Source organism: Vombatus ursinus, unplaced genomic scaffold (assembly GCF_900497805.2).
Source record: "Vombatus ursinus unplaced genomic scaffold, bare-nosed wombat genome assembly UNPS02014801.1, whole genome shotgun sequence".
Taxonomy (NCBI): Eukaryota; Metazoa; Chordata; class Mammalia; order Diprotodontia; family Vombatidae; genus Vombatus; species Vombatus ursinus.
In genome coordinates, this window is record NW_020954579.1 from 2,599,129 (window position 1) to 2,619,366 (window position 20,238).

General features: G+C 41.5%; 1 protein-coding gene across 1 annotated transcript; it reads left to right on the top strand.

The window, feature by feature from the left end:
* The first annotated feature begins 236 nt into the window (after nt 1-236).
* Nucleotides 237-20,238, top strand: CWC25 (CWC25 spliceosome associated protein homolog). The gene is made up of 10 exons (XM_027873137.1): nt 237-390; nt 3,586-3,758; nt 8,347-8,583; nt 9,727-9,796; nt 12,368-12,495; nt 13,256-13,322; nt 13,841-14,031; nt 14,430-14,528; nt 18,292-18,453; nt 19,149-20,238. Exons 1-10 carry the CDS (start codon nt 373-375, stop codon nt 19,261-19,263), a joined length of 1,260 nt encoding a protein of 419 aa, XP_027728938.1. The 5' UTR covers nt 237-372; the 3' UTR covers nt 19,264-20,238.

Consider the following 20,238-nt stretch of genomic DNA (forward strand, 5'->3'; position numbering starts at 1 on the left):
TTGGCCCTGACAGCTACGGCCATAAAGACCAGAATGCGATGGCGGCTACAGCACTGGTTAGAAAGACGACAAAAGAAAGTGCGGGTGACTACGACGTAAAACAAGTGCGCCACGACGCCTGGGCAACGCCACACGGCGTCTCAGCGTCCGCAGATCGTTTTCTTTCCACTCCTTCCTCCTCCGCCCCTCCCTGGCTCGTTCAGCCGTCGCATCCTGATGACGCACTCCCCGGAAGTGGCGCTCTAGACAGGGTAATAAAGACAGCGGCGGTCGTGGGGGGAAGGTGTTTGGGTCTGTCTCTCTATCTATAGTCTCCTCCTTCCCGACTCCGGGAGCCGTGCCGAACCTTCCCCGAAAGAAGAGCAGGCCATCATGGGAGGTGGAGATCTGGTGAGTGAAGGGAGCCTGGGCGGGGAAGGGCGGGAGGTGGGGGTGGGGTGGAGGGGCTTAGTAACCATGGCAACGGAGGAATGCAGGGGGAGAGGGAAGGGCAGTGACCTTGGTCTAAAGGGACTGAGGCCCAAACCCCGCTGCGAGGAGCGAAGAGAAAGGGAAGGAGGGCAGAGAGCACTGCAGAGAGGGCTCATGAGGCTTTGTTATGGAGCTTATTATTAAGCGTCTACTGTGTGCCAGGCCCTTTACTAAGTACTGGGGGTACAGAGAAAGGTAAAAATCAGCCCCGGCCCTCAAGGAGATCACAGTCTAACGGGGGAGACAGCGTGCAAACAGCCACGTACAAACAGTAAGCCCTAGACAGCATCAGTTGGGGATGGATAGCAGTGATTTGGGTTTGAGAAGAAAGAAGCCAGGAGGTTAAAGGGGGGGGGAACCCCGGGCAGAGAGGGGGGAGGCATGAGAGACAGAGATAGAGACTGAGATTGAAGTGGTGACATTAAGAGGAAATAAGCCCCTCAAGAGCCCCGAGGCCTGAGCACCGTTGCTTTAGACATTGTTATCCCTATCCCCATCTTCCCATTCTTCTCAGGCAACTTTTACCCCCTTTCCCCCTTTTTGATCCTTCCTTCACATCACTGCTGGATGAAATCTTCTCTAGGCACAGATCTCGTTTCTGAATTCCATTCAGTGATTTCTCTATTGCTGGCCAAATAAAGTACAGACTTCTTAGCTTAGCTTTAAAGGGCTTCTACTGTCTGGAGTCCCAGTTTTCTACCCCTGAGTTTTATCTTATTTCCCACTGTGCACTCTGCATTCTAGCCAAACCTGACTTCGCACTGGTCACCTTATCACAGCCCCCCCTCCTCTATATCTCTTTTTTTTTCTTGACCCTGGCAGTCTTTCTTATGATCTCCCCTAAATATTGTTTACTGGTTGACACCCTTGCATATATGGAACACCCTTTCTTAATCCCCCCGTTGAGAAGAATTTAAATCCTACTCACTATTTGAGATACACCTTAAATTCTACTTTCTTTATGAAGGCTTGCTTGATCCTTTTAATTGGAATTGATCTTTCAATTCAGCAAACATTTGTTAAACTACTATTGTGGGTAGAGCACTATACTGGGCCCTGAAGGAGAAACAGAATTTAGCCAAAATGTGGTTTTTGCCTGCCTGAAGCTTGCAGTCTAGTAGGGAGGGGGAGAATATGTATGTGAGTTTATACAAAGTGCTCTGTGAGGTCCAAGGATGAGAAAGTTACTAAGTTTAGGGAACAGTTATTACAGCATTTGAAAGTTGGTCTTGAAAAGCTGGGTATTAAGACGTGGCTGGTATCTGTGGAAAGGGAGAGAAAAGAAGGGAAGTATGAGTATTTAGGGGTGGCTAGTACTTGCAGGATAGTGGTCATCAGCATTTCTTAAATGACTATTATGTGCTAGGCATTGTGCTAAGCCCTCTGGATACAAAGAGAAGAAGGTATAGACTGCTCAGTTCTGACCTAGGATCAATCACCAGAAACTAGGCTTGGGCTGCTCACTTGATCTTTACTTATAAGATCTGGGCTCCCCTGCCAAAGACTTGAGAGAGATTGTGTTACAGAAACACTAAGCAGTATATTAAAATGTGTGTAAGTATTATTATTAAAGAGTCAGGAAGGAAGCCTTGAAAACCAAACTCAGCCCAGTACAAACCCAAATCGATTTGCCTTTGCAAGTTGTATGCATTACAAAGGCTGCTTGCTAGTTTTGGTATTCCTACAGAGGTCTTTTCTTGGACCTCATAATGATACTTTACACTTTTATACACTCACAGTCTTGTCTTGTTTTGCTTTGCATTTTGATTATTTGTAAATGCCTTTAAATATGCTCCCCATGGGGAAAGATTGTCTTCTTTATCTATGTAGCTCTCTGGCACCTGTTGCATATAGTTTGTACTTAATAAGTGTTTGTTGAATTGAGTGGAATTTTTAGTTCTCTGTCTTAAACCACGTTAGTTTTTGATGGCAACCTTAGAAGGACTCTTCCTGTCCTTGCACTTTGTGCTCCATATCCAAAACTCTCCAGATTAGTTGGAGAGGCAACTTTTATCTTTCTGACTGAGACTGTAATGAGAAAGGTTTGCGATTGCCATTTTCCTGTCTCCTATTGTATGAAGAGGTAGAGGCCTGAGAGGCAGTGCCCAACGAGCATTTATTAAATGCTGACTATGTGCCAGGCAGGCATTGGCTTAGAGCAGGTTATATAAAGAAAGGCAAAAACAAAAACAATCCTGACCCTCAAGGAACTTCCATTTTAAGCTGCGGGGGGGGGGACATCCTGCAAATAAAAAAATCACCTACAGAGTAGGAAAAAAACTTAGAGGGGAAGTCTCTACACCAAGAAAAGCTTCCTGCAGAAGGAGGAGTTTGTGTTGAGTGCTGAAGAAAGCCAGGGATGTTAGGAAATGGAGATGAGGAAGGAGAGGATTCTAGGCTTAGGGGGCAGGAGATGAATTGTCACACGTGAGGAACAGCGAGCAGACCAATACTGCTGAATTGTAGACTTCATGGAAGGAGTTACTTGTGAGAAGACTGGAAAGGCAGAAAGGGGACAGGTTGTGACCAGCCTTAAATGGTAAACAAAAGACTTTATATTTGATTACTGATGGTAATGGGGAGCTAGGGAGAAACATGGTCAGACCTAGTCCCAAGCAAAAATCACTTGGACAGCTATGTGGAAGATGGCCTAAAGTGGGACAACAGAGGCAGACTTGAGACCAATTAGGCCATTGCAATAGACCAGATCAGAGGTAATGAGGGCCTGACCTAAGTTGTTGGTGGTTGTGGGAGTAGAAAGAAGGGAGATGTGAAAGGATTTGGCAAGTGATTGGATTTGTGGTACTAGAGAAAGTGAATCATTAGGGATAATGCTAAGCTATCAAACCTGAGTGACTAGGAGGATGGTGGTATTCTTAACAGAAATATGGAAGTTTAGAAAAGGGGAGAGTTTGGGGGAAAAGCTAATGAATTCTGTTTTAGACATGTTGAATTTGAGATGCCTATGAGACATCTATTTGAAATGTCTAATTGGAGATTGGGGATTAGAGCTCAGAGGAGACACTGGGGCTGGATATATAAATGTGAAAATCCCCTACATGGAAGTGATACAGGTCTGATGATTCTCCCTGTTCTCTCCTTTTGACTCCATAGAATCTGAAGAAGAGCTGGCACCCACAGACCCTCCGAAATGTGGAGAAAGTGTGGAAGGCCGAGCAGAAACATGAGGCAGAACGGAAAAAGATTGAGGAGCTGCAGCGGGAGCTTCGGGAAGAGAGGGCACGGGAGGAGATGCAACGTTATGCAGAGGATGTGGGCGCTGTCAAGTGAGTGTTGGAACTTAGCATTTGGTGAGAACTTTAGAACGAGGGTCTTCTGATATGGATCCAGTTCCTGATAGTGGGTTACCCAGCTTTTATATTATTTTCATCTGAGATTGGTTTCTTTCTTGCATGTTGCATCTAGCACTTAATGTGAAGGAGTGCTTTGCACACAATAGGTACTTAATATTGAATTTACATATATGCTTCTACCATTGGATAACATGCACTTTGGGAATGTAGGTTTTTTTTTTAATAAACAAAAATTCTGTCCCCCTTCAATTAAAAAACAAAACAAAACCCCTAATAAATATGCACAGTCAAGCAAAACAGTTTCCTGAATTGGTCATGTCCAAAAAATAGAAATCGAATTCTGTACTTTGAGTCCATCACCTCTCTGTCAGGAGGTAGGTAGTGTGTTTTATCATTGGTCTTCTGGAATTGTGGTTAGTCACTGTACAGATCAGAGTGCTTGAGTCTTTTTAAGTTATTTGTCTTTACAATGTTGTTGTTATTGTATAAGTTGTTCTGTTTCTTCAGGAAAGTCTTCCAAGGTTTCTCTGAAACTCCCTTTTATTATTTCTTAAGAGTATAATACTATTTGATTACATTCATATACCATAACTTGTTCAGCCATTCCCCAATTCATAAGCACCTCCTTAGTTTCTGGAGCTTAGCCAGCACCAAAAAGCTGCTATAAGTATTTTTGTATGTGTGAGTCTTTTCTCTCTTTAATCTCTTTGGAGTGTGGACTTGGTTTGGTATTCCTCAGTTGAAGGACACATACAGTTTAGTAACTTTTGGAGCACATTTCCAAATTGCTTTCCAGAATGGCTGAACCAATTTATAGCTTCACCAATAGAATGTAGGTTCATATTAAGGAGTCAGTGTGATGTCATGGAATGGGGAATGGGCCAGAATTCAGAGACCTGTATTCTAGTAGTATTTCTCCCACTATCAATCCATCAGCATGCATGAAAAATACAAAGAGTTTTTGTAATCTTAGATATAGTTTTCTATTGTGTAAAATAAGGATACCATATTATCTACTCTATACCTTATAATGTTGGAAGGATACAATGAAATATAAAAAAACAAAATCACATAATGGATTCTAAAAGTAAAAACCATAAGTGATTTTCTAGATTTGTTGTGTAGGGTCATCTGTACTGTTATTCTTTTTGACTAGAGTAAATAATTAGCAGTTCACTATGTATGTGTGGAGTGGCCTCAAGCTGTAATCAATTACTACAGTAATATCATTCTAGGGTTTTTGTTTTGTTTTGTTTTTTGTTGTTGTTGTTTTTTGGTAAAAATTCAGTTTTCTCCAGATCACAAGGGCACAGAACATGGAGGAACCCATGCTATTGGCTCTAGGCTTTACCTGAGGCAAGTCTGCAAAATGGTTATATCCTACTTTCTCTTATCTGCTATACAGAAGGCTCTTCATTTTTTATTAATAGATGGCATTTTTTATTTAATACAGTAAGCATTTATCAAGTGCTTACTATGTGCTAGGCACTGGAGATATAAAGACAAAAGTCAAACAGTCACAGCCCTCAAGGAGCTGGGAATTATGGTCAGGGAAAACGTACCTAGATAAGTAATTTCAGGATTGGGGTGGAGAGGCCGTCAGCAAAGGCCTCTTTTTGGAGCAGACACTTGGGCTGAATCTTGAAGGAAGATAGATGAAGGGAAGGTGGAAGGAAGGAGAGAACATTACCGGTTTAGGGAATAGCCTGTGCAAAACCATAGGCACAGGAGATAGAGTATCATGGATCAAGTACAGCATGTTAGCTAGTTTGGTGGGACCCCATAGTGTACATAAGGAAGGATGATCTGAAATCTGTCTGGAAAAAGAGGTTGGGGTGAGATTGTGAAATACTTTAAATGTCATGCTGAGATTTTACATTTAATCCTAGAGGCAGTGGGGAGCTATTGAAGCTTCTTGAGCAGGAAAGTAACGTGGTTCCATGAAAGATATCTTTTGAGATCATAGCTGTACTTGGAAGAGACCTCAGAGGCCATCTAGTCTATCCCCTTCATTTTACAGAAGAGAAAACTGAGTTTCACAGAGGTTTAAATGACTCGTTCATTGGCACAGAGGTAGTAAATATCAGAGATGTGGTTTGAACTCAGGTCTTCTGACTCAGGGCCAGTGCTGCTTCTACTGTTTCATGGAGTTGACTTTTCTGAAATATAGAAAAAGTGTACTAAATCAAAATGATGGGTAGGGGAGAAAAGCTAGAAACAGAAATATAAATGGATTGCTGATAATTTAAATCCTCCAAATAAAAGTTCTCAATAGACATTTACATCATTTACATCACAGTGTATCGTGAACATTATTAGACTGTTAACATACAGTAATCCTGGATCTAGAAGTCAAAGTCACATTGAAATAGTTCTCAATTTTCTGAACTTTTTTTTTTGTTAGGGAATTGGGGTTAAGTGACTTGCCCAGGGTCACATGGCTAATAAGTGTCAAGTGTTTGGTCTGAGGCTGGATTAGAACTCAGGTCCTCCTGACTTCAGGGCCAGTGCTCTATCACCTAGCTGCCCCTAATTTTCTGAACCCTTTGAAAAATTTACTAATTTTATCTTTTTATATTCCTCTTTATCATAAAATATGTACTAAAAACTTACAGAAGAAGAAAGCATTTTTTAAACTCTGCTCAACACACCACTTCTATCTGTATTATCACCAATTCTGAAATAGTGGAGTTTTCCTTGTAAATGAGCTTTCTGGAGTTGAGTGTCTTGTAACATCACTTAAAAACCCTAGCTTTCTCCCTACCTACTCTGCCCCGAACAGTCTTTTATTTATGTAATGACCTTTGAACATAGAGCCATGAAATATATACACTATTCTTTGCGTTGACTGTGTCTTGTTTGAATCATATGGCTTAGGAAGGCAGAGTCCTTGTCCATCAGCTTTGCTTCTGTGGTATTCAATATATAGAATCATGCTTATATGTGTACTTAATTGAGTGGAAACTCATTTAAAGATGCTTGGTCATCGTGTTCCCCCATTGTTGCAGTCATCTCTCAATATAAACAGTGGTTAACATCATTATCTATTTATCCCCATCTTTGTTTTGATTATAACTTTATTTTTGGCAGTAGGAAAGTTTTCCCCATAGGATATTGTGTTTTCCTAAAGAAACTGAGTAGAAATCATTTTAAGACCAGATTAAGCTAAAGAAAATAGCTGAGGCAATGCTCTATCCTTATTTCCCTTGATTTGACTGCTGAATTTGATTCTTAAGGCTTTTTGGACATTTACAAAAACTTGGCTGTTCTGCTATTACCTCAAACCCAACATGTTTAAAATCAAATTTTGAATCTACCTTCAAGACTTGCTTCTGATTTAGCTTCTTTGTCAGTGGCGTTACCATTTTGATAATCACCTGGTATCTTGTTTTTTTTTTTTTTTTTTAATTTATCCCTCTTCTTCAGTCCTCATCTCCATTCAGTTTGCATATTTTGCTTTTCCCTCAAAATATTCTATGTAGCTTAAGTCCCACCTCCTCTGTGTACTCTTCCCTGATTACTCTTGGCCCTCACTGAACTCAATTTTGTACCACACCATTTAGGGGGGAGAGAGAGAGAGAGAGAGAGAGAGAGAGAGAGAGTGTGTGTGTGTGTAGCTTATTGATTGAGTCCTGCTCTTGACAGCTGCTACATGAGTTTATATCTTTGGCATTGTGGAAAAGGCATTACTCTGAGAGTCGTAAGACTTGGTTTTGAACTCCAGCTTGACCACCTAACTCTGTGATCTGACTTCTCTCATGTCCATTTCCTTGTATCTCAAATGGAGATGATGAAACTAGTATTACCTGTCTTGCCTTCCACTAAAATCCTACTCTTTTATTGTGAAGGATTCTCAAAGGCTGTATCATTTTGGTAGGTGCTACAAAATTAGAAAGGCCTTTGAGTATTGGCCCTGTGACAAGGCTGTCTGTTTGTCTTCCAAAGATTATCCTAGCCAATTGAAGAAAACCATCACCAAAAAGTGATTTTTTTTTCTTTTTACCACATCAATTCATATGTCATAGATTAAGAACTGGGAAGGACCGTAGAGGCCAGTGAGTACAACTTCCTCATGTTACTGATGAGGAACCTGAAGCCCAGAGAGGCTAAGGGACTTACTTAGGGTCACACAGTCAGTGAAGTGTTTGAGGAAGGATTTGAACACAGGTCTTCTTGACTCCACACCCAGTGTTCTACTTGTTTTTACCCTTACATCACTAACTTCATCATCTTACTGTCTCCTAGGCTACAGAGAGACTTTCATATTGAGTACGGAGGCAGTAACTATGAGCTGATGAAATCTCAAACTTTGATAAAAGTATTGTGGTATTTATCTCTCTATTCTATAAGGTTATTCTGAATAACAAATGATTTAATGAATGTAAAGTACTTTGTAAGCATAAAACATTTGTAGAATTTGTATAAGCTATTAAATGTATTTGTATATTAGTAGGTATCTAAGCTTTCTTTGACCACATAGAAGGTGACCTATTGAAGGGATGAATTTCTGAGAACTTTTTTGGTAATTATGGGGTTTGTTTTTTTTTCCTCTTGGAATCAGAAAAAAAGAAGAAAAACTAGACTGGATGTACCAGGGCCCTGGTGGGATGGTGAACCGTGATGAGTACCTGATGGGACGTCCCATTGACAAATATGTTTTTGAGAAGATAGAAGACAAAGAAGCAGGTTGTTCGTCTGAGACAGGACTTCTCCCAGGCTCCATCTTTGCCCCCTCGGGTGCCAATTCTCTACTTGACATGGCCAGCAAAATCCGGGAGGACCCACTTTTCATCATTCGGTATTAGCATAAATTTGGGAGGGAGGCTTAATTCATTGAGACTTTGAGAAGTTTTGCTGAACTGAATTGATAGACTCTCTTTCTTTGTATTGGTTTCTCCTCAGCTTTTTCCTTTTGAATGAATTTGTTCATATCCAAGACTGGGCATCCAGGTGCTAGGAAAGCCCAAGTAAGGGATTTCTTTGACTTGGCCAGACTTGGAGATACTGGTGAATTTCATAGTCTGACTCAGATTTGTTTTCCTAATTTTAGCCTCTTTGTTGTAAACTTAGCTTCAAGCACAGGCTAAAGGAAAACTGGCAACCTCAGAAGGACCTGGGGCTTGGGGTAAAAGGAATGGGTGAGCAGAGAAGGTCATCTGCTAGGTAGCTATTGTACCTAGGGTGAGGAAAAGAAAGTGTTGCTGTCTTTACTAGGTTACAACTGCTGACCCACTGTGTGCCCCCTGAATGCCAGAATCCTCAGGCTTGTAGACAGGGGAGGAATTAAGTAGACACAGGGGCTGTTGTGCTCCCCATATCTTGCTCTGCTGCTAGAGAATGTAGAAAATGTGACTCTTAGTTGTCATCTGTACTGATAGTATAGGCTTGATTTCTTTAAGGGGGAATCTGCCTTAAATCCCTTAAATGTTTCACCACTTATTTGAACCAAAGGTAAGAAAGAGCAGAACCTTCCAATTCTGCATTAAAGATCTCTGAGCCTGACCAATTTTTTTTTTTTTTTCTTTTTTGGTGAGGCGATCAGGGTTAAGTGACTTGCCCAGGGTTACACAGCTAGTAAGCAAGTGTCTGAGGCTGAATTTGAACTCAGGTCCTCCTGACTCCAAGGTCAGAGCTCTATTCACTGCGCCACCTAGCTGCCCCAAGCCTGACCAATTTCTATGAGGATTTTAAGCATTGAGTTCCTCCTCTAAGGAGCAGGAAAATGAGCTGATTGCCAACAGGGAGGAAGAGAACCAGTGCCTTCTAAAGGTAATGACATCTGCAGATTTGAGAAGGTCTTTTGTTTTAGCACTGCCATACAGACTTCTCTATGGGACTTGGATGGATTTGTGTGTAAGAGCATCTATTTAGAGAATCATTTCATCTCCTTCGAAAAAAGAAATGAATGTCAGTGATTTTTATTTTTACAATTTGCTTTCAGAAAGAAGGAGGAAGAGAAAAAAAGAGAAGTCTTGAATAATCCGGTGAAAATGAAGAAAATCAAAGAATTGGTAAGTATTGCAAATATGAGGGCCCTAAAACTAGAATTCCCTAGCAGTCAACAAACATTTATCAAGGGCCTTCTATATGCCAGTCATTGTTCAAGGCTCTAGGGATACAAATACATAGTGAAATAATCTCTACTGGATAGTAGCTTATGTCCTAATGGGAGGGGTAGGGGTGTAACAAGGACATATATAAGTATAGACAGAAAAAATAGAAAGAGAATTCCAATAAATACAAAGTGGTTAAATACAAGGTAGTTTGGGGGGGCACATTGGATAGAGTACAGGCCCTGGAGTCAGGAGGATCTGAGTTCAGCTCTGGCCTCAGACACTTACTAGTTATGTGACCCTGGGAAGTCACGTAACCCAGATTACCTCAAAAAAAAAAAATTCAGGGTTGTTTGGGAGGGTTGGCAATAACAGGAAAGGAGAAGATGGTGCTTGAGCTTTATCTTGAAGGAAGAAAAAGGGGTCCCCTGAAGCTGAGGTGAGGAAACAATGCATTCTGAGCATGGAGATGGTAGATAGGGAGTGTCATGTGAGGAAAATGAGACCAGTTTGGCTGGGTCACAGAGTAGTTCATAAAAGAATATATTCTATTCTTACTCTGTTAGAAGTAAGATTTGTGATCTGGTTCTGGAAGAAACCTCAGGCCTCCTAGTCCAGTGTCCTTAAATTTTTCTGTGTTATGGAGAATATATAACTTTCCATGACTATATTTTTAACTTGATAACTTTTGTTTCACCAAAGCGTACAAACCCCAACAAAGTCACAACCAGCCCACCAGAGTACTGTCCCTGAAATGGTTAAGCGAAACCATTGTGCTTGATATATACTGATACTGCCTGCAAGTCTTTTATTTTAGTTGTTTGCCATTTGTTAAAATGAAGCAGGGTGTATGCTTTGACTTTAATTTAAAGTTCATGTATTTTATCAGATTCTTTTTTTTCTGTGTGCATTTTTAGTGAAGCATGATTCTTTTACCTACTTTTTGGTTTGGGGGGAGAAAGGCATTATGTGGCATAATTTCCTTGGTAAAAGAGGGAGCCTAGATTTTACTATGTTTAACAACTGATGGTGCTGTTTTTTCAGCAGATCAAAGCCTATTGCTGAATTTTTTGACACAACCCTCAACCCTCACGCACTTCAGCCTAGCCTGGGGTGGAATTAGATAGAATTGGGAGGTTGGAAGTTGTTGTGGCTAATCTAATCTCTCCATCGAAGGAATCCCTGCTATCCCATACCTGACAAATAGTTGTCCAGCCTCTGGTGGAAGGCCTCCATAAATGGGATCTTGCCACCTCTTAGATTGCTTATTCCACTATTGAGTGGTTGCTCTCATTATTAGGCAGTTTTTCCTGATACCGAGCCTAAATTGCTACTTCCACCCATTGTTCTTTGTCCTGCCTTTGGGGACCAACCAAATGGAACAAGTTGGATCTCTCCTGTACTTAACAGCCTTTATTTCTTATAGCTGGACCCAACTCTTAATGTAGCCCAAGAACAAATTGCCTTTTTTTGGCTGCCACATTACATTGCTGACTCAAATTGAGCCTGCAGTCCACTGTCCCCCTCCCCCAGCTTTTTTAGAACAACGATGTCTATCTGTGTTTCTCTCATCTTGTACTTGTGAGGCAGCATTAGTAGAGCATTGAGCTGGGACTCAGAAAATCTGGTTCTATCACCATGACTCTAGGTAAGTCCCAATCTCCTGCAGCCTCATTTTATATTTTTGTTTGTTTGTTTGTTTGTTTTTGGAGGCAATTGGGGTTAAGTGATTTGCCCAGAGTCACACAGCTAGTAAATGTCTGAGGCCCTATTTGAACTTTGGTCCTCCTGATTCCAAGGCTGGTACTTTATCCACTTGCCCCAAGTTTCTTCATCTTATGAAATGAAGATTGCTACTATTGATTTAAAGGGGAAAATGTACTTTGTAAAAGCACTTTATAAATGTGACCTATTCCACTAAAGTCCTGCTTTTATGCCTTTGTGGTGTAGAGGCACTCTAAAGGCTACAACAGTGTAACATGTACTGCCTCTAGCAGTCCCTACTAGATTGGGAAATCTTTGAGGATGAACTTTAAGTCTTTTTATTTTCTGAGATCTGGTTTAGTTCAGTTTCATTACCAGGTTGGCCACAGAAGGATGAATTTTTTCGCCATGGTATCATTCAAAGAGTATGTGGTATTTTGCTATCTTCTTTGCTGGTGAGAACACATTGAATAGTAATACTAACTCCTTAACGGAGGTAGCATGTTCTTGGCTTAAAGTGGAAACTCCTAGAAGGCATGGAACTTTGATAATGTTCTGTACTGCTGACAATTACAAAGCTATGCAGTTAGTGGAATGTTGGTTTCTTGAAAGTAAGAACATTTTTCATTCTTTAAGAGCCTAGCATGTGCTGAGTGCATAGTAGGTGCTTTATAAGTGTTGTATTTATTCTGTTGAATATTTGGCACCAGTTCCCCTAGAAGGCAGATTGCCTGTGCCTGGCAGGTACCAGACAAATATTCCATGGGAGGGAGTCAGGATTAAAAGGTGGAGGGAAATCAACATTGTGCTTTGTGAATTTTCTAGTTGCAAATGAGCCTAGAAAAGAAGGAGAAGAAGAAGAAGAAGGAAAAGAAAAAAAAGCATAAAAAGCACAAGCATCGAAGCTCCAGCAGTGACTGTTCTGCCAGTGAGGAAGACCGTAGCCGTGGAAGGTGCATGGAGGAGGCATTCGGTGCCCCATTAGCTCATATGTTGCTGGGTAGCCTCCTGGGCCTGGAGAGGTCCACCTGGTCTTAGTGATTTTTATCAGAAAAAACACTTCATTGTCTGACTTAATTTTTTGGCTTCTGATTTTTACAGGCCAGAAATGGGTTTGTCAGGTTTTTTTTTTCCACAGGCTAATCCATCCATTTTGAAAAAGATATTTTTATTCTGAACTTATGTACCAGATAGCATGGGCATTTTCATATACTTAATACAGAAAAAGAGAATTGTACATGAAACTGTATATATGCTGTTTTTCTTTTTAAGTATATGATAAAATCCACCTGTAGCTTTCAAAGCTGTTTTACTTATCTGACCTTATTTCTATTCTTTTCTCTCCATTTATCCACCCATTCTTGCCCACTCTGTCTCTCTCCACCATGAGAATAGCAGCAGGCACCTCTGCCTCTGACTCACTGTCAGCCTCCAGAATAGCAGCACAGGGTTGGGGGGAAAGAGCTCCAGTGGGGGTTGGGGCTGTCGATCCAGGCCCACGATTTTTCACAGGAAAAACAAGATTGTGCTGATGCATCTTCCCAGCCAAGAAAACCCAAATAGGGAAACATACTCCCAAGTAATAGCGGGGAGGTGAGAAGGCCATGGAGGGGGCAAGGAGTATGTTTGAGCACAGGAGATTAAATTGCTTTCTATATCTCCTCCCTCACACAGTTGTTTGTATCTTTTTTTGGCCTTTAAATTTCTTCTTAGGTCTCAAAAGAAGATGGCAAGTCTTCCTCCTCCTGTTTTGCCCAAAATTCCAGGTTATGGCTTACAGGTAGGTACCTGGGCTTCCCCCCCCCGCCCCTGGTAGTGGTGCTAGTATACCATTTTGTTCAAGTGGTACTGAGCATTTTTTAGCATGTGATAAAAGATGATAAGATGCCTAAACATTCAGGGCAGGTACCTCTGAGGAGCAACTGTATCTTCCTCCATCATGTGCTTCTGTCTCTAGGCAGACAGGACAAGACCATGAATTACGTGCTAAATTGTCAAGGTTGTGATTTGGGCTTCCTCACTTCTCATTCCCTTCTGCATCCCTTGCCCTAGGCCTGGGGTAGGAGAGAGTTGAGAGGAGAAGTAGTTAGGTTGGATGGATAAGGTTTGGGGGTGACTTTTTAAGGTTATGTTGTTCCTATATTTGCATGGCTGTACCTGCCTTGAAAATAGTTCTGTAAAAAGATAAGATGATATGTTCTTGATGTCTCCTTGGTGGTCATGCCTTACTTGATGTCACTGGACTTTCTTTTAAAATGCAGGTGTTTGAATAACTCTTCTGCTTGATCCTCTCTATAGATTAAGGACAGTGGCCATGATCCGAGACTAACAAGACCTCTGACAACTGAAGTCGGGGGAGCACACAGGGTCAAGAATCATTCTAGGTCACGGAGCGCCTCTCGTTCGCCCCCAAAACACACCAGCAGGAAGGGCACGTGGGATGCTGACACACGGGACAAGAGGTCACGGTCCCCTAAACATAGTAGACAGTGAGTGTGCCATAGTTAACAGGGAAATAACTGTAGGGATTGCATTTTTAATTTCAGTTAGCAGTATCCATATGTCTTGGATACTGTTTTTGTTACATTTAGCTTTTCTTCTTGCCCTTGGATGTAAAAATCAGAGGAACCATAAATTTATAGGTACATATTCTATTCCAGTGTACTTTGAAGGCTGGGTTAAATGCTGTCTTTGTCTTCTCCAGTGTATTCCCTGTGGCTTTCTCTTTAAAAGATTGTCCTTCCTTCTTCCTGTCTCTTCTCTCCCTGACTCCCCCCCCCCCCACACACACATTGTCTTGCTGTTATGCATTTTAGTTCTTCTTCCAAGGGTTTTAGAGACATGGAGTTAGGCCCCTTTGCTGAAAATACTCTTTCCTTGATTACAGGCACAATTCCAAAGTAAACAGGAAAGAAAGAGGCCGAACTAAGAGCCCTTCCCCCAAAAAGGAAGGGTATCAAAGGCGACATGCTCCAGGTTATACCAGGTAAGTTGGGTACCTAGTTAGGGTAGCTCCAGAATCCTGAGGTGTGAACCCAGGAATAGCATAGACCAAGCTAGAAAGATGCTATCTATCTAATGGGTTTTTCCCTGGCAAGTCATTTTACAGGTTTTTTTCCTTTCTGCTGTCTCCAGTAACTTATGCCCCATAGAGATATCCATGGCCAAACTTTTTTGTCCTTAGAAATTTATGTCTTGAGATATTGGCCAAAAATCAATTAAAATTTGATGCCAGAAAATCAGTCATAAAACATATATCATTGCTTTGTAGAAGAGTTTGGATAACACTTAATATGTTGTCATGAGGAGGGATGGCTAAAGATCCTGATGGGTCCCTAGACCAAAAGAAAAAGTTTCTGCTCTTAAAGGGGAAGTGGGGTCACAGGCTATAGCACAGAAACTTAACTAAATACAAGATAATTTGGGAATAGAAGGAAAACTAATGACTAGAAGGCTCGGGGAAGACTTCTTGTAGGACATACCATGGTTGAGTTTTGAAGGAACCTAAGGATTCTCTGAAGCAGAGATAAGGAAGGAAGTGCATTATGGGTATGAGGAAAAGGAGCAGCCTGTAGAAAGCAGAGAGAGCAAATAGGCGATTTTGGCTTCAGTCAGTCCATCAAACATTTATTAAGCCTCTATTGTGCCAGACACTTAGGATACAAAGAAAAAATATTAAACACTTCCTGCCTTCAGTAAACTTGCATTCTTTTTTGTCATCTCCATTGTACACATGTACACATGTGCACATGAGTGCATACAAAAATTGATACAAGATAACTTTTTTGGGAGGGGTGTGTATGTGTGCGCACTCACGCCTGCATATAATTGGAATACTAATGGAGTTCAGGTAAGGAAGGCCTCATGTGAGGGTGGTGTTTCACCTGAGTGTTGAAAGAATGTAGGGATTCCAAGAGGCAAAGATGAGGGGGAAGTACAGCACAGGAATGGGGAACAGTATCTCCAAATGTATAAGAATGGGAAATAGGATATGCTTAATTTGGCTGAACCATAGAGTATGTGAAGGGGGATAATGTAGATAATGCTAGAGGGATAGCTTTGAGCCAGGTTGAGATCCTTTCAGTGCCAAACAGAGGAGTTCTAATTTGATACTGGAGGTAATAGGAAACCCCAGGAAATTGAGCAGTAGAGTGGCTGATCAGGTGTATACTTTAGGAATATCACTTTGGCAGCTTTGTGGAAGATGAATTAGAGAGGCTCGAGGCAGAAGATCAATTGAGCTATTACAGAGGTCTAGTCAAGAGGGGATGAGGACCCACACTTGGATGAGAGTTGCTGTGGAGGCTTGACAGCTGAGTGGATATGAATGGGAGGAGGGAAAGTATTCTGAACTCTTTGTGATCGGAAAGCTGGTGGTCCACATAACCAGAAAGGTTAGGAATGAGTGGTGAGTTTGAGGGAAAAGTAACAAGTACCCTACTGAAAAAATTGAGTTTGAGATGTTTGTGGAACATTCAGTTCAGGATATCCAGTAGATACAGGATTGGAGCTCAGGAGAGAAACTGTGTCAGTGATATAGCTCTGAGATTCATCGGCATAGCAATGATAATTGAACCCATGGGAGCTGATGAAGTCACTGTGTAAGAGAGTATAAAGAAGAGATCCCAGTATATAACCTAGGGATAGACCTATAGTTGGGAGTGGGGGAGGGTATGGATGAAGATCCATCAGAGGAAACTGAGGAATAGGCAGAAAGAAAAGGTGTAGGGGGTTCATGAAAAAATAAGATCCAGTGTATCATCTAGGTCAGGGGTAGGCAACCTGCAGTCTTGAGGCCACATGTGGCCTTCTAGGTTCATGGGTACAGCCTTTTGACTGAGTCCCAAGTTTTACAAAATAAATCCTTTTATTAAGAGGATTTGTTCTGTGAAGTTTGGATTCGGTCAAAGGGCTTCACTTGAGCATATAGAGGGCCACGTGTGGCATTGAGGCCACAGGTTCCCCACTCCTGGACTAGGTGGTCAACAGGGTCACATGCTACAAAAGGTCAAGAGGGAGGACTGAGAAGAATCCATCAGGTTTGTCAATTAGGAAATCATTGGTAACTTTGGACAGAGTAGTTTCAGTTGAGTGATGAGGTACACAGTGCATGAGGGAAGACTAATGTGAAATGATTCTGGAAAGGTAGGCTAGATATAGATTATGAGGCTTTCAATCCTAAAATAGTACATTTGTATTTCATGCTGGGGCACTGGGGAGCCATTGACATTTCTTGAGCAGGGAAATGACATGTTCAGACTAGTGCTTAGGAATATTATTTTGATAGCTGGGGTAGAGTCTGAATTGCAGGTGAGGGGGTGGGAGAGCAGGAGAAAGTTGAAACAGGAAGTCCAGTCAGGAAGCTGTTTCAGTAATCTATATACAAGTGATAAGGGCCTGAATAAAGGTGGTAGCTGAAGACATGCAGAAGCAAGAAAAGATGTGTAGATTGACAAGGCTTGGTAACTGATTGGATCTGGGAGATGATGGAGAATGGAGACTCAAGGATGACTCTGAAGTATTGAACTTGAATGACTAGAAGAATGATTTTATTCTCAATAGAAAAAGGGAAGTTTGGAGGAGAGGCAGGTTTAGAGGGGAAAACATTTGGATTCAACCTTTTATAACATTGCCCCTTGGGTGTGCATCACTCACAGTCTTGGGAGCTGTGGAGAGTTAGAAATATTCTTGGAAGCCTACCTAAATGTAATTGGAGCTTACACCATTGTCCTTGGTAAGGCTTCAAGTGAATCAGGAGGACTTGTCTGTTGGACTTTATTTAACTATTCTGTGGGATGTGTATATGACACTGCATTTATCTGGCATTATTAGGAAATTAGGTGGACAGGTACAGTCCTTTCAACTCTAATGATTCTGTGAGTGCATTTTCCCCCCAGACAACTGAAGATAGCTTCAGTTCAAAATTTAAATTTTACTATAGCAGCCCTAGGTGCTAAGTAGAGCATAGATAAAAGTGATTTGCTTAAGGTCACACAGTAGTTTAAGTGGTAGACCTGAAACTAGAATCCAAGACCAGTGACTCCAAGTCTGGTGTTCTTTCCACGGTCCCTTTCCTTGTAGAACTAGACTATTGAAACTCTGGACTTTAATAAACAGAGTTTGATCTCTGATGTGGATTTTCCTCTTTGCTTCCGGAGAACACTGGAAAGAATAGTGTGTGATTTGGAATGTGGAATGACAGGGATAATTCTTGTCATTTTCATAAGGAATTAAGTTCAAATTCTCAAGCTACGCTGGTTTCTAGTTTAGTCCCAAATAGGGTTTTGTCTCTAGATTCCTAACCATTTCCAGATGTGTTTTATGGCTAAAAACAAGATCAATTTTGAGGTGTTCATTTATTCAACAAATATTTGAGTGTTTTATACACAGCACCATGCTAGTGCCTACATTATGACTGTGAGTCTAGGGCCTTCTTTTTTTTGTTCTCATGTTCCTTATTCCTTAAATCATTCCCAAGACCTGATTATTGACTTTCCTGAATGACTCTAAAAATAAATAAGTCTTTGATTTGATTTGGGATGGTTGAGGGTGCTATGCTTCCTAGGTCCTCATCATTGACTTTCTTAGGCCAGGGAGTTCGTGAGGGAGAAAAGGGAGTCTCCAACAAGCTAACCGTGTGGTGATGACTAAGAGAACCTCCTGCCCCCACTGAACCTGGCTTTCTCTTCCATATATGAGATTGTTCCCAGCTGGGAAAAGGTAGATCTGGCAGGGCTTTACATTCACAGAAAACTCTCAGCAGAGGAACTGGAGCGAAAACGGCAAGAAATGATGGAGAATGCCAAGTGGCGGGAGGAAGAGAGGCTGAACACTCTCAAGAGGCATGAAAAGGAAGATGAAAGAGAACGGAAGCTGGAGAAGTTGGACTCTCGGGATGGGAAATTCATCCAGTGAGTAGACTTGGCCCCAGCTGTTTCCCTCCCTTCCCCCTAGACTGTTGGCATATTTCTTGTAATTGAGTGGGAGGGTGCCTCCGTGTCACGGCTCTGAAAGAAAGCCTCGGCTCTTGGAACTCAGCTTCCAGACCACTGTTGGTGTAGGGGTCCAGGCCTCTGGTCAGATAGTGGGGTGTTTTTTGTTGTGGGCAGAAGATAGGTTTCTCAGCCATTGACACTCTCTGGCCCTCCTTTTCACTTTGGATATTTCATGGTCTAAGTATCTTTTTTTTTTTTTTTTTTGCTAGGCAATCAGGGTTAAGTGACTTGCCCAGGGTCACACAGCTAGTAAGTGTTGTATGTTATATGTGTCTGAAACCGGATTTGAACTCAGGTCCTCCTGACTGCATGGCCGCAGCTCTATCCACCGCGCCACCTAGCTGCCCTAAGTATCTTTTTCTAGTGGACCTTTGCCTCACTTTCTACAGCAGATACATTTTCTCTTATGGGTACTTTTGGAGAAAAAGAAATCTGCTGCTTTCCCCAACTGTATGTAGTTCCAGATGGAGTGCTGAAAGTTATGTGTGGGCTTTTAAAAGTCTGTTTAATTTATAGTAGCCAGAATCTTGCTTCTTCTTACCATGACCCAGCCAGAGAGTTGGTCAGTTAGAAAGCATGTTTTTGACTTGTCTCTCTCAACTCCTCCACAGCCAGTTGAAGTTAGAAAGTACGTCCACCTCCTCCTTAGAGGATAGGGTCAAGCGAAACATCTACTCTCTGCAGAGAACTTCAGCTGCTCTGGAAAAGAACTTCATGAAGAGATGAAGCTTGTTCATGAGCCTCTTATGCTGATTATCCTGAGTTTTCCAGGGAAGCTGCTGGCTCCTTAAAGAATCCTCTTTATAAGAGTTGAGATGACTTCCAAGGATGTCAGATGGGCCACTGCTCAAAGTGATTCTACTCCAGTCGTTCCTGAGGACAGCTAATGCCCCTCGCAAAACAGGGAGGAGGCCCTGTTGTGTTACAGTATCAGTCAGTTCCTTGGTTGCTTCCTCTGGTGTATATTGCAGAGTTGGGGTTTTGGAGTTTCCCATCTTTGTTTCAGTGCTCCTAGAGATTCCTACCACTTTGTATAGCTATTCATGGTCCTGACAATGGCCCTGTAATTTACCCAGAACCTGCCTTTTCCATCAGATCCATTCCCTTTCAATACAGACTGAACTTAAAAAAAAAAAATGATCTCCCTTTAAAAATCACTCGTGGACCTCTTCAGCTGAGTAGCAAATCAAAGGATAGAATCAGTGTTCCTGGCTTCTGTTACAAAATGTCTTGAAAGTTAATTTGAGACAGACCAGTGCCAGCTTGGGAAGAGCCAGAGAAAGAAAAAGAGAATTCAGGGAGGAAATCCAGAGAGGTGGAGAAACAATACTAAAAAGAACCAAATGAACTTTTAAACTATTTGGTCTTTAAAAATTTACAGCAGTATATTGTGTATATGTACAAATGTATAATTTTTAATAGTTCTTTTAAAAGTTATTTTTGTCTAAATATCCCATTTGAGAAGTGATTTTTGATATATTATTACCATATCAAACTGGATACCAAATAATCCTGTCACACAGGGCAGCTTTCTCTTTTGTGTAGCTGGGATGGTTTTAACCACTTCCCACAGCGCCTTAACCCATTTCTAGATGGATTACTTTGTGTCTCTGAATGTGAAGTTTATGGTTCCAGAGGCACAACCAAACTGCCAACAGACCTCCTGGCTTTTAAAAGAAAATAAAATAGAAATTCTGTTTA